The following is a 15,191-nucleotide window of genomic DNA, read 5'->3' as shown; positions in this document are numbered from 1 at the left end:
GTCACAAGTTAGTGGAATATGAGACTTTGTATGAAAAAAAAAATAAATAAATAAATAATCAGCATTTTCCACTAACTTGTGACAAAAAATAAAAAATTCTAGGAACTCGCCATGCCCCTCACGGAATACCTTGGGGTGTCTTCTTTCCAAAATGGGGTCACTTGTGGGGTAGTTATACTGCCCTGGCATTTTCCAGGGGCCCTAATGTGTGGTAAGTAGGTAAATGACCTGTGAAATCCTAAAGGTGCTCTTTGGAATATGGGCCCCTTTGCCCACCTAGGCTGCAAAAAAGTGTCACACATGTGGTATCGCCGTATTCAGGAGAAGTTGGGGAATGTGTTTTGGGGTGTCATTTTACATATACCCTTGCTGGGTGAGAGAAATATCTTGGCAAAAGACAACTTTTCCCATTTTTTTTATACAAAGTTGGCATTTGACCAAGATATTTATCTCACCCAGCATGGGTATATGTAAAATGACACCCCAAAACACATTCCCCAACTTCTCCTGAGTACGGCGATACCAGATGTGTGACACTTTTTTGCAGCCTAGATGCGCAAAGGTGCCCAAATTCCTTTTAGGAGGGCATTTTTAGATATTTGGATACCAGACTTCTTCTCACGCTTTGGGGCCCCTAGAATGCCAGGGCAGTATAAATACCCCACATGTGACCCCATTTTGGAAAGAAGACACCCCAAGGTATTCAATGAGGGGCATGGCGAGTTCATAGAAATTTTTTTTTTTTGGCACAAGTTAGCGGAAATTGATATTTTTAATTTTTTTCTCACAAAGTCTCCCGTTCCGCTAACTTGGGACAAAAATTTCAATCTTTCATGGACTCAATATGCCCCTCACGGAATACCTGGGGGTGTCTTCTTTCCGAAATGGGGTCACATGTGGGGTATTTATACTGCCCTGGCATTCTAGGGGCCCTAAAGCGTGAGAAGAAGTCTGGAATATAAATGTCTAAAAAATTTTACGCATTTGGTTTCCGTGAGGGGTATGGCGAGTTCATGTGAGATTTTATTTTTTGACACAAGTTAGTGGAATATGAGACTTTGTAAGAAAAAAAAATAATAATTCCGCTAACTTGGGCCAAAAAAATGTCTGAATGGAGCCTTACAGGGGGGTGATCAATGACAGGGGGGATGATCAATGACAGGGGGGGTGATCAATGACAGGGGGGTGATCAATGACAGGGGGTTGATCAATGACAGGGGGGTGATCAGGGAGTCTATATGGGGTGATCACCACAGTCATTGATCACGCCCCTGTAAGGCTTCATTCAGACGTCCGGATGCGTTTTGCGGATCCGATCCATCTATCAGTGGATCCGTAAAAATCATGCGGACGTCTGAATGGAGCTTTACAGGGGGGTAATCAATGACAGGGGGGTAATCAATGACAGGGGGGTGATCAGGGAGTCTATATGGGGTGATCACCACAGTCATTGATCACGCCCCTGTAAGGCTTCATTCAGACGTCCGGATGCGTTTTGCGGATCGGATCCATCTATCAGTGCATCCGTAAAAATCATGCGGACATCTGAATGGAGCTTTACAGGGGGGTGATCAATGACAGGGGGGGTGATCACCACAGTCATTGATCATGCCCCTGTAAGGCTTCATTCAGACGTCCGGATGCGTTTTGCGGATCGGATCCATCTATCAGTGCATCCGTAAAAATCATGCGGACATCTGAATGGAGCTTTACAGGGGGGTGATCAGGGAGTCTATATGGGGTGATCACCACAGTCATTGATCATGCCCCTGTAAGGCTTCATTCAGACGTCCGGATGCGTTTTGCGGATCGGATCCATCTATCAGTGCATCCGTAAAAATCATGCGGACGTCTGAATGGAGCTTTACAGAGGGGTGATCAGGGAGTCTATATGGGGTGATCACCACAGTCATTGATCATGCCCCTGTAAGGCTTCATTCAGACGTCCGGATGCGTTTTGCGGATCGGATCCATCTATCAGTGCATCCGTAAAAATCATGCGGACATCTGAATGGAGCTTTACAGGGGGGTGATCAGGGAGTCTATATGGGGTGATCACCACAGTCATTGATCATGCCCCTGTAAGGCTTCATTCAGACGTCCGGATGCGTTTTGCGGATCGGATCCATCTATCAGTGCATCCGTAAAAATCATGCGGACATCTGAATGGAGCTTTACAGGGGGGTGATCAGGGAGTCTATATGGGGTGATCACCACAGTCATTGATCATGCCCCTGTAAGGCTTCATTCAGACGTCCGGATGCGTTTTGCGGATCGGATCCATCTATCAGTGCATCCGTAAAAATCATGCGGACATCTGAATGGAGCTTTACAGGGGGGTGATCAGGGAGTCTATATGGGGTGATCACCACAGTCATTGATCACGCCCCTGTAAGGCTACATTCAGACGTCCGGATGCGTTTTGCGGATCCGATCCATCTATCAGTGGATCCGTAAAAATCATGCGGACGTCTGAATGGAGCTTTACAGGGGGTTGATCAATGACAGGGGTGTAATCAATGACAGGGGGGGTGATCAGGGAGTCTATATGGGGTGATAACCACAGTCATTGATCACGCCCCTGTAAGGCTTCATTCAGACGTCCGGATGCGTTTTGCGGATCCGATCCATCTATCAGTGGATCCGTAAAAATCATGCGGACATCTGAATGGAGCTTTACAGGGGGGTGATCAATGACAGGGGGGTAATCAATGACAGGGGGGTGATCAGGGAGTCTATATGGGGTGATCAGGGGCTAATAAGGGGTTAATAAGTGACGGGGGGGGGGGGGGTGTAGTGTAGTGTAGTGGTGCTTGGTGGGACTTTACTGAGCTGCCTGTGTCCTCTGGTGGTCGATCCAAACAAATGGGACCACCGGAGGACCAGGTAGCAGGTATATTAGACGCTGTTATCAAAACAGCGTCTAATATACCTGTTAGGGGTTAAAAAAAACACATCTCCAGCCTGCCAGCGAACGATCGCCGCTGGCAGGCTGGAGATCAACTCTCTTACCTTCCGTTCCTGTGAGCGCGCGCGCCTGTGTGCGCGCGTTCACAGGAAATCTCGGCCACCGCGAGATGACGCATATATGCGTGACTCTGCGCAGGGCTGCCACCTCCGGAACGCGATCCTGCGTTAGGCGGTCCGGAGGTGGTTAAAAGAAGAAAAACTACCACAAGAGGACACAGTTTTAAATTAGAGGGGCAAAGGTTTAAAAGTTATATAAGGAAGTATTACTTTACTGAGAGAGTAGTGGATGCATGGAATAGCCTTCCTGCAGAAGTGGTAGCTGCAAATACAGTGAAGGAGTTTAAGCATGCATGGGATAGGCATAAGGCCATCCTTCATATAAGATAGGGCCAGGGGCTATCCATAGTATTCAGTATATTGGGCAGACTAGATGGGCCAAATGGTTCTTATCTGCTAACACATTCTATGTTTCTATGTTTCTATATTAGCTGAAGAAAAATAATAAAAGAAGAAAACTGTGTGTGGGTTGAGTTGTATTGTCTAGAGTTTAACCTGTATTAATTATTTACTGTATAAAAACATCACTTATTACCATCACTGCTCTTATTTCCCATATTTTGTCTGCTAATATCATTTTAGAAATGGCTATGTCTGTGCCACCAAAATAATGGCCTTGAGGAAGATTTTGGAAGCTGCAGGAAAGAACACTGGCTTCACCAATGAGGAAAAAGGTAACTAGATACCACCTGTTCAGTACACATCTATACTTGCTGTCCATAACTGTGTTGGAAGGTCTCCACAATTCATGTGACATGCTTTTACGGGGTTCATTATGATTGTGGGTAAAAAGATGATCAGATGATCTTAAAGAAGTTGTCCGGGAATAAACAAAATACTGAAGACCTATTCTCAGAATAGGTCATTAATATCTGGTCAGTGATGCTGCACCCTCTTCCTAGGCTTGTCATGTCCATTGGTCACCTGGCCTTTCTGCAGCTCACTCTGCGGGGTGCAGGGAGTTGGACCCACACCAATCAGATATTGATGACCTATCCTAAGGATGGGTCAACAGTCTATATCTTATGGAATAAAAGAATAAAGCTACCTTGTGCTCTACCAGTGATTGGGCACTTGCAGACTGGAAAAAATCCAAGTTCAGGTGTGTGGCTCCAGAGGTATAAAGGGCAGTGTCTCAAATCAAATGGCTGTTATCCACTGCTACATTTACATCTTCCATTTCAACTCCCTGTTTTAATTCAAGGAAATAAAGATATATATGCACATTTACTAATACTGTCTAAAAGTAAGACTTAAACTGCACCAAATTTATCACAGTGGCTGATGCTGGATGATAAATTTGGCACACCTATATACTGTGTAGTCTAACTTTACACCACTTGTTATTTTTGGCTTAGTTTACTTCAAAAATGCACCTAAATGTTGGCACTTTTTTTTGGAGCACACTGTTTTTTCATGTGAAGCTGTGCTCCATTGTCATATAATGGTTAAAAAAGCGTCTAAAACAGCTTAAAGAGGACCTTTCATCGGTCCAAACATTGTGAACTAAGTGTCATGATTAGAGATGAGCGAACTTCTGTTTTAAGTTCGGCGTCTAAAGTTCGGCTTCCGGTTAGCGGAGGATCCCAATATGGATTCCGAATTCCGTTGTGGTCCGTGGTAGCGGAATCAATAATGGCCATTATTGATTCCGCTACCACGGACCACAACGGAATTCGGAATCCATATCGGGATCCTCCGCTAACCGGAAGCCGAACTTTAGACGCTGAACTTAAAACAGAAGTTCGCTCATCTCTGGTCATGATCTGTACAGCGGCGCCCAGGGATCTCACTGCACTTACTATTATCCCTGGGCGCCGCTCTGTTCTGCCGCTATGCCCTCCGGTATGTTCCGTCACTTGGTTATAGTAGGCGGAGACTTAGGGGACTTGGTTATAGTAGGAGGAGACTGCCCTTGTTCTCCTGGGCGTCTCCTTCTCCCAGGCTGTAGCACTGGCCAATCGCAGCGCAAAGCTCACAGCATCGGAGGTTTTTTTTTCTCCCAGGCTGTGAGCTCTGTGCTGCGATTGGCCAGCGCTACAGCCTGGGAGAAGGAGACGCCCAGGAGAACAAGGGCAGTCTCCTCCTACTATAACCAAGTGACCGAACATACCGGAGGACATAGCAGGAGAACGGAGCGGCGTCCAGGGATAATAGTAAGTGCAGTGAGATCCCTGGGCGCCGCTGTACAGATCATGACACTTAGTTCACAATGTTTTGACTGATGAAAGGTCCTCTTTAATAAATGTGATACAACCCTGCGCCCTGCTGCTCCATTTATTCTCTATGAGATTGCCAGAGATATCAAAGCACTGTACTCTGCTCTCTGCAGCAGTCCTGTAGAAGATGAATGCATTGGCAGGGTGCATGATCGGCCTGCTGCTCTATCAGGATGGAAATATGGGTTCCCTGTTCTCATGATTGGTGGGGGTACCCCCCGATTAGATAGCTATTCCCCTTTAAAATCCAAGTCCATGTGATGAATACTGCTGTTTGGTTACCAACCATTTCAAGTTTTCCTGGGCCGACTTTATTTGGGACATGAACGGCATAGATTACAAATAAAAACAATTATTTGTAATTTATGATGTTTTGTTGCTGTTAAATATTGAGTATTATGAATAATAATTTTATGCAAAATCATTGAATGGAATGTTATACATGGAACACATGCACAGCAGAAGATGTGAGTTGAGCAGTACCAAATAGCATTTGATATGCCTATGATATATGCTCGTTTGTGAGTATAATAAGCTGCTCAGCACTATGACTGAAAGAGCGAGATAAAATGGAAGATTAGATGTAGCGGTGGTTAACAGCCTGGAGGGAATTCTGCCTCTGGGCCACACACCTGACTTCGGATTCTATTCTAGTTTGCAAGTGTCTAATCACTGGTAGAGCACAAGGTAGCTTTATTCTTTTACCTTGTGGAGGAAAGTGTATTCTGCTCTTTGCCCTACCCGGTGGGCCAATATAGATTTGTGTGTTTTAGAAAAAAGGAACTCCCGGAAAACTCCTAGAATGGAGGTGTATTAGTCATCCCACACTAGCTGTTGTGAACTACATCTTCCTGCCTGCACACTTGGTCAGCTGTTATCGAAATGCCCATAGTTTGAAAACACCTGGAGTGCTGTAGGTTACTGGCCCCTGGTCTAGAGTTTACACATCATTGGAGATTATATGGTTCCTGTAGGGACAGCTAATACAAAGATAAAGGGCACTAAGCATACAGGTGGAGATTATTCCTGTTAGATTGGCACTACTGTTTAGTCCATAGGAGATTACTGTAGTTATAATACGTTTTGCTAAATTGTAAAATATGTCAATGATCTAACCTCTGCTCTTGCTTTTTAGATCCTGAGGAATTTCTAAATCACTTGTTCCAAGTCCTTAGGGTGGAGCCCCTCTTTTATATTAGGTATTTAAGTAATCATTTTAGGGTCAATACCACATTGTAACTCTTGAATATTCCTGCTTTTATCTTTATCTTACTTGTGGTTCCTCATTTAATAGTTTTGATTCTGATCCTTTATTTTCCTCTTGATGACTACCTTTCTACTCCTATGCTTTTCACTCACTGTTCTTGCCTGCCCCTCCAAAAATATGGTCAAGTATGGTGCTACAGTACAATACAATCAGTACAATCAGCATAACAGATCATTATTAAAGGGGTTGTCCAAGTTATGGAAAAAAAATTATATATAGCACTGTAAATCTGAGGGACAGCAAAAAAAATATTTCCTCATTTCCCTTGTTGTCTTCTGGCCCTTTGTTTACCTGCAATAACAACAATCTCTGCCCCTTCCCCTGCTCTGCAAAGGGAGTGAATACAAGTGCTGCCCTGAGTGACATGTCTGCCTGCCGGGATACTCAGCAGCATGTTGTATGTGTAGGACTACAAGTCCCAGCTGTACAATGACACTGCTGATACACACAGGATCTTCTCCCTACCTGTTCTTGTGCAGAACCCCTCTAGTCTGTCAGCTTCTGTGCCCAGCAATTGTCTCCTCACTGCCTACAGCTGCTCAGTAAAGCCTTCAGCCCGGAGTCTGTGCTCCTGAAGGGGTTACTCTTTCCTGAAGTATCCAGTGGGAGGGAGACACAGGGCAGACAGCAGCAGCTCAGCCAGTGCAGGGGAGCGTGACCAGCACAGTGACTTCTGCTCTCTCAGGCTTGTGCACCAAACATTATCAGAGCAGGGAGAGAGGCTGACATCACAGGTCATGTGACCCTCAGTGAAATCTAAGAAAGGAACAACTAAAGATGCAGTAAGTGCATGGTAAAGCTGTTAAATTTAATTAAACATACAAAGAACAAAAAAATAACTCGGACAACCCCTTTAAGGATGTTTTATGTTTACTGTTTTATGAGTAAGAATCAATGTTCTATTGTATTCTCTTGGGAATTCGGTCTTCATTTTTAAATGTCTTAAAAGGCATCTGTCAGCAGTTTTGTACCTTTGAAAATGACTTGTTACATGTGAGCTTGGCAGCTGAAGGCATCTGTGTTGGTACCATGTTCATATCTGCTTTTATTTCAGAGAAAAATTCAGTTTTGCTATATGCAAATGAGCCTCTAGGAGCAACGGAGGTGTTGCCATTGCACCTAGAAACTCTGCTCTCTCTACTGCTGTCATGCCCTCTGCACTTTCATTGATTCGGTAGGGCAGTGAAAACTTGATCAGGCCTGCCTGGCCCTGTCAGTCAAATTGCAGAGGGCATAGCATTTGCAAAGCGAGAGCTGAGCCTCTAGGTGTACTGGCAACACCCCCATTGCTCCTAGATGTTTATTTGCATAGCTTAAAATGTCATGTTTCTTAGCAATTCAGACACACATGAACATGGGACCAACACAGATGCCTTCAGCTGCCAAGTTCACATGTAACAGGTCAGCCAGTGTCATAGGTACAAATCTGCGGACAGATGTCCTTTTAAAAATGATTTAGTTAGATCTGAATATGTCTAAAGCTGGGCACAGCCGACAGCTATTCCTCATGGAAACCTCTTCCTCTGTGTATGTATTTTCAGCAGAGGGGGAATGAGATACTGCCAGACACCTGTTAGTGGCAGCTTATCTACCTTGAAAACAAATCAGTTGTTTAAATCCTGACATCTGCTGTCGGAAGGCAGTTGAAGTTCGGAGTCTCCCTTTTTCTTCATAAACATTCTACATGGTGGAAGTTGTTGACTTATTCAGAGACCTATAGATGAAATGGAAACTGAAAAAAATTAATATTTATAAGCATTTTTATTAATTATGGTCTCAATGAGTGTAAATAATGTGAAGAACCACCAGACCAGAATGAGTTTCTTAGATCATTCTGAAAGTATTTGAGTGAAAACAGCCTTTGGTGGACAGAGTCCTTTTTATAATTTGTCTTCTGATTCAATAGAACAGCAAAGAAAAAGCCCCAAGGTTGTATATTCTATCAAATTTTCATGGAGAAGAAGCAGTCAGTGGATGTACCCTCAGTGCAGCAATTGCTCGAATGGTCCATGGTTACTTGTGATCTCAAGTTTACGGAGGTAAGATATCATCCTGCTTTTCCAAAGTCTGCTTATGGTGCTAGAGCCTCTGATTCAACAAACATGGGTATGGTATCTTATTTTGTGGAATGCAGTGACATATCAATATAGACAACAAGTCATTTTTTAGGATTATATACCTCAATATTTTGAAGGATGTAAGACACGGGAAGGGGGGGGGGGGGGGGGGCCATTACAGAAGCATTACACAACCTCAGGATTCCCCAACCACAGCCGTTCTGACACTGCTCTGGTTTTTGCTTCTTTCCACTACGTTCAAGCTTTTTGCAGAAATTATCCCTGAACCCGATAACCCAGTATACCACCCTAATTCCTGGCATTGAAATGGTAAACCACAAGACCCTCCAACTCTATCGGCTGATACAGTTAGGTCCCTCTATGGGCCAACTGACCAGGCAATTATTGCCTGGTCATGAGCAGAGGAGAGATCTACATTCATATTGCAGCAATCATCTCTACTCTATGGGAATGACTGATCACCACAGCAATCGTTTATCCCCATAAAGATGAGGTGACATCCTGTACATACAAATGACTACTGCAGCCAGTCACTGGCCTCAGCATTTTCGCACCATCATGTATGGTCATGTGGCAGTATTGTATGTCACCACTGCAGGAAAATAAAGATCGGTGGGGAACACCTGGTCTTAGCTTTATTTGTAAAACTCTCAAACAACCTTATTAATGTCTTTATTATATACAATTTGTCATGTCCTAGAGTCTTAGCAAATAATTACCCCATGTTCTGACAGGTTCCCTCTTGCCTTATCATTCAAATGCCCAGGAATGGAAAAAACTTCAAGATGTTTAATACCATTATTCCAACCCAACAGCTGGATATAACTGATCTTCTAGAAGACAGTAAGTGCTAATGGAAAAAAAGAATAAAATAAGATGCGAGTCAACGATCCAGAACTGAGACATTATCATTATCATATGACTGTGATGACATCCAGGATGGTACACAATACATGCATAACCTCTTATTTTTAGAGGTGTGTTTTTAGGCAGTATACAGGAATTTACTCCCTAAATCTGTATTCATTTGTTAAAGTAGCACTCCCACAAAAACCTTTTATTCTCTGACCTGTTAGAATAGTACAAGAAGTAATCTGTAGTGAATGTAACCTTCTTATCAGTGACTGTATTTGTGAGTTATCCGCTCCCTTTTAATTTTTAGTTGTGTCATGTAAACAATTCTGATCACCAACTGACACAGGACAGGACGTCAGTTACTTCTTTATTCATTCCTATGAGACCGACATTGAGGCTCCCGTAGGAATACACGGAGAAACTGACTTCCTGTCCACACATAAGATGCTGTGTTATTTGGAAAGTCTGATTGATGGTCACATGACACAGCAGAGGATCAGAAGGGAGGGGATAACACAACTACAGCCACTGGTAGGAAGATTACCTTCCCTACAGAATTACATCATGCACTTTTCTAGCAGGTCAGAGAATACATTTTTTTGTGGGAGTGCTACTTTAAGTTTATTGCGTCTATAGTGTTTTTAAGATACATGACAACCTTAAAGGGGGTTTCCAAGACTTTTATACTGATGGACCTATCCTCTGGAAGGGCCATCAGTATTTGATCGATGGGGGTCCGATACCAGGGACCCGCGCCAATCAGCTGTTTGTGAAGGCACCGTTGCTCACAGTAGTGCCATGGCCTTCTTCCAGCTTGGCCTTGGCAATATGACGTCACCTTCATCAGTCACATGGCCAGAATAACTTGATGTAGAAGTGTTCATATCAAGTTATTACCACATAAATTAACACCTGTCAGATTAGAAAAATGAAGCTGTTCCTTTTGTCCTTAAGGGGTTTAACCAGACACAGTGCCTTGTAGGGCTTACTCAGTTAAATATAATGATACCGTTCACTTAGTGATCTGTTACTTCATTGTAGAAAAAAAGTACTGATCCATATGCAGAGAACCGGTTTGGTGGACCCAAGCCACTGTGTGCACCCTTGCCCTCTGCCAGCCCCTCATTCTTTTTCTTGATTGACAGGGTCAGTTTCCTGTATTATCATCTTGCCTGGCCCTGACAGTCAAAAAGAGGCAAGGGCTGGTGGAGGAAGCAGGAGGAGTAAGGGTTCATAGAGTGGCTTAGACCGCCCTCAGTGCACTTAACTGCTGATTTGCATATATGTTAAAAGTACTTTTTCTCCAGATTGAAGCACTGGATCGCTAAGTGAAAGGTATCTTTACCTCCAGCTGAGGTAACTCTACAAGGCATAGTCCCTGGTCTAACTGACTTTCCTGGTAACAGATTCCCTTTAAAGTTTTATTCCTATGTCAGCCTTTAGTGGCTGTGATGGGAATAACCAGAGTAAATGCTGGTTGGATATAGGGAGAGTTATGAAAACCTCCAAGCAGGCTGCACTCTGCTATTTCTGTAACTCCCATAGCAGTGGACTCCCAAATTACAAGAAACTGCATCGCTTATTATGCTACATTGCTTGTGTTTACTGCTACTATGGCAGTTATGACAACAGCGAATATTTCCGTAACTCCGGCCGGTGCCTACTCTAGTTATTAGCATAGCAGCCATGAAAGAAGAGATGGGTATAGCCCTTTTAAAGGTGGTTTGAACTGTTAAACCAGCCACAATGCCTTTTAGGACTAGCTCAATTGAATGTACGACCGAGGTGGGAATACTCCTCCTTTAAAGGTGAAACCTGCAAAAGACATGACTACAGAGCAGCGTTGTAATGATCTAGCCCAGATACTGCTTTGGAAATATCTCCCTCTGCTGGTTAGACTGCATTACTATACTACATGCTGACACTTACCAAGGGAGAATGATTTCCTTTGGGAATTACTATAGTCACATTTGTTATGTATGAGTATTTATAATATTACTATTATTATAATTTTTTTTATTTTTTTTTACGTTTATTGGCATTCAGTTTTTATAAGAAAGCTATAGGTGATTGGAATCTAATCTAAAGAACATACAAGATCACTTACACAGCATTTACTGGTTTGTTATAATAATTATTTGATATACACACAGTTATGATTGTTTTTAATATTCTAGATGCCTTTTAGATCATTTTCCATCCAGCTTTTCTGCTACAATTTTTATTTTAGGTCATCGTGAAAAATCATCCTTATAGCACAATCATGCACAATGTTAATATATAATATAAGAGATATAATATATATTATATCTCTCACATTGTTAGAGGGAAACGAAAGTGTAAAATGCTACAGGAAACAGGCAGAGACTGAGGGGAGCTGAAACACTAGGAAACACAACAGGAGGGAACTTCTTAGTTGAAGAATTCACCTATTTTTTGGCAAAACAGCCATGTGGACATATGGTCATGGAATGCACGGAGTCATTTCCGTGTTTTGCGACCCTATTCAAGTCAATGGTTCCGCATACGGGCCGAAAAAAGACAGATCGGACACAGGAAAATAAAACGTTTGCGTGCATGAGCCCTAAAGCAGACATTTCTCTTCTTTCTTGACTGATTCTGTTTGCAATGAACAAAAAGTACCATTGACTTGGAACGTTGTGGTAAACGGCTATGTCTGGATAACATTACAGTCAGAATATAGTGTATGAAAGACGGCTGAAGGGAAGGAGATATATGTATTATATGTACATATTCTAAGATACTGCACTATATTCTGTTTTTTCATACCTGCAGCCCCACGTCAGTGTTCAGTCTGTCAATCTCTAGCAGTTGTGGAATGCCTTGATTGCTACGAGGATCTCGAGATAACACCAGGACAAATAAAACAGTATTGTGCCATCTGCAACAAGCAGGTACTACGTTTCTGTGTGGTTAATCAGACCGAAATAATCGATTGTAGTGGTCTGGAAAACATTGATCTTTTTAGTCATAATTAACTTTTCCTTATGGATAGGTTCACCTTCACAGGCAAAGATGTGGCCACCAACCAAGAAACCTCAGTGTCCCTGAAAATCTGAATGGCCAAGCTGTGCTCCAGAGACAGAGTTTACAGCTCTATGCTGTGTTATGTATAGAAACAAGTCATTACGTGGCTTTCATTAAAATGAACTCTGACAATCGTCCTCTGTGGGTTTTCTTCGATAGCATGGCTGATCGGGAAGGTGAGTTCCAGCTCTGTGGTATGATCCAGTCTGCGAGTTCTCATTATACTTGTGCACACTTCCTGCAAAACTACCCATATCCCATCATAAAATTCCTATACCCTTCATCAGTAAATCTTGATTTCTGACACTCCATTTTATCACATTTATTCCCTTGGGTGTTGTATTTTCTCATTTTAGGAGGACAGAATGGCTTCAACATCCCTCGCGTAACTCTTTGCCCAGAAGTGACTGAATACTTGGAAATGACAGCTGAAGAACTACAGCAAGAAGACCCAAAGACTATGCCAACATATGCCCGACGTCTACTTTGTGATGCTTATATGTGTCTGTATTACAGCCCTGACCTAAGCCTGTACAAATGAGAGTCAGCAGTTGATTCAGGGAACTATTTCACTGACTTCATAATGGCACATAATTTCCTTAGAAAATGTATCACTTCCACAAAAATACAAAAGAGCTTCTCTTTGCACCAGGTAACTCCTGCAATAACTTTTGGGGCTGGATCCCAGTTTTTTACTTTCATTGTGACAATAACATTCTATCAGATGCAGATTTATTGCTTGGATTAAAAATATTTTTTTTTACATTTATGGAGTCTGTTTCAAGTTTAGTTTTTTTGGCATGTAACCAAACCCATCATTATACCTCCTCCATTGAAACACATTACACCTGCTATCTGCGTATCCACAAGTTCTGGATGTCAGAAGTCAAGGGCATTGTTTTTTAATGGAGGAGGCATGGTGCATTTAAACTAGTGGCTCTTCAGCTGCAGCAATTTTATGGAAGGGAGCACCCTGTGAACATAAGAGTAAGCTAGCACAGAAAGTGAAGATGTAATAGTTATTAGCTTCAATCATAATCGCCATTAGAATTTATTGGTATATTGCTGAAATAAAGTGCCCACCCACTAAAATTCAAACCCAATCAATAATTGGTATAGAGTCATAAAAAAGGGTCTATTTCTGCATCAGATTTAACATCCATCCTGAGCCCCTGTGATAAATCTGGTGCAGGTCTAGACAGCCTGTTTAAGCTTACGCCATTTTTAGGAGTAGTAAATCTGGGCCAATGCTCTGAAACTCTTGACAGCTAAAGGCTAGGTTTACAGTTTCAGCTTATTTTTATGCAGTTCCTGGCTTTGGTTTCAAAAACAGATCATAAATAGAGCATACATTAACTGGGATTCTATTTTTTTTAATCCAATCCAATCCTGACTTTGGCTTCAAAAAAAAAAAAAAAAAACTGAATTTGGAAATCCAGCCTAAGGACTTCATTTTTTGGAGGAGGGTTTGAGACAGATTTTCCTGCAAGTTTCTCAGCCAAAGCCAAAGGTGGATTTTAAACGAATGGGAAATATAAAGGAAGGTTTTATACTAGAGACAAGCAAACCTTTAGAGATTAGATTCGGTTCCAATTCGCGACATTTTTTAAAAGGTTCAGTTTGGACCCCAATCGATGAAGCACGAACCAAAGTGGCTCCAGTTGCCCAGGAAATTAGTATAGAACACCCTCTAGTCTCTTGGACACAGAATTTGTCAGTAATTTTTAAATTAAGTAATTTTTGCTTTTTCTCCCCCTCTGGCCCCTTTCAGATGGGCAAGTTCCACGCATTGAACTCGCAGTGTGCGTATGTGGCATCTCCCTTCCTGATCTGCCAGCACTGACGAGGTCACATAGCATTGTATTGATTTATGATGCTATGTAACCCTTAGAGGTCTGGAATGTATTTTATAACATTGACATAATGCTGTGTTATACTATACATTTCAGAACTGCAAGGGTTACATAGCATCATAAATCATACGCGACCCCGTCAGTGCTGGGAGGTCAGGACAGGAGCAGCTGCATACTCAGTAGTAGTAGTAATGGTGGTGGTAGTGGCGGATGCATAGCATTAATAGTAGTGGCAGTAGGGAATTAATAGAAAGGAGTAGTGGAGGTGGCAGCAGCCATATGGTAAATTTTGGCAGGCAGCAGGTGTACAGAACATGATGGTAGGCAGGCAACACAATGAAAGGCAGACAGCAACAATGGCAAGATGGTGCACCCTCAGCAAGGCCAGATCTATTAATCAGCCTCAGCTGGAGGAGTGTGAAAATCCTCCTGAATCGAGGCTTGGTTTATTTTGACAAAAGTGATGTTTTGGACATGGGCAGAGGACAGCTAGGTCAGTTTGGGTCCATGCAATGCTGAAAACTCTCTCTGAGATGACACTGGAGGGTGAGCAATAAAGAAGATTGAGGGCAAACTGTGCCAATTCAGGTCACTGTTCCAGTCTGCCTGCCAGAAGTCCATGAGGTTAGGGAATAGGGTATGCGCCGGAGACAGGCCAGAGTGTAGGTAGGCCTGAACCTGGGTGTTGAAGTCCCTTTCAAAGGGAGGAAATCATTACCCCATTTTCTTTTTCTGAAGACAGAAAGGACTCCACTGAAAGGCTTCTCTGTGGCTGCAAGGAGGAGGATCAGGAGAAATGTTGTGATCCCTGGCTCCAAGGCACAGTGTCAGACCCATAAGTCGA

At 42.7% G+C, this 15,191-nt stretch overlaps 1 protein-coding gene across 1 annotated transcript in view; it reads left to right on the top strand.

Moving 5' to 3' along the window:
• Positions 1-13,255, top strand: part of LOC120988967 (ubiquitin carboxyl-terminal hydrolase CYLD-like) — a 67,298-nt gene extending 54,043 nt beyond the window's left edge. The window contains exons 9-15 of the mRNA XM_040416786.1: positions 3,610-3,701; positions 6,382-6,445; positions 8,420-8,552; positions 9,326-9,434; positions 12,243-12,361; positions 12,463-12,670; positions 12,851-13,255. Of these exons, the coding sequence (XP_040272720.1) occupies positions 3,610-3,701; positions 6,382-6,445; positions 8,420-8,552; positions 9,326-9,434; positions 12,243-12,361; positions 12,463-12,670; positions 12,851-13,035 (910 nt within the window). The 3' untranslated portion in view covers positions 13,036-13,255. The remainder of the gene's footprint in view (positions 1-3,609; positions 3,702-6,381; positions 6,446-8,419; positions 8,553-9,325; positions 9,435-12,242; positions 12,362-12,462; positions 12,671-12,850) is intronic.
• Positions 13,256-15,191: the final 1,936 nt, after the last annotated feature.

The sequence above is a fragment of the Bufo bufo genome, chromosome 2 (assembly GCF_905171765.1).
Source record: "Bufo bufo chromosome 2, aBufBuf1.1, whole genome shotgun sequence".
NCBI classification, from domain to species: domain Eukaryota; kingdom Metazoa; phylum Chordata; class Amphibia; order Anura; family Bufonidae; genus Bufo; species Bufo bufo.
Note: the sequence above shows the minus strand (reverse complement) of the source record. Positions and strands in the feature narration are given on the sequence as shown.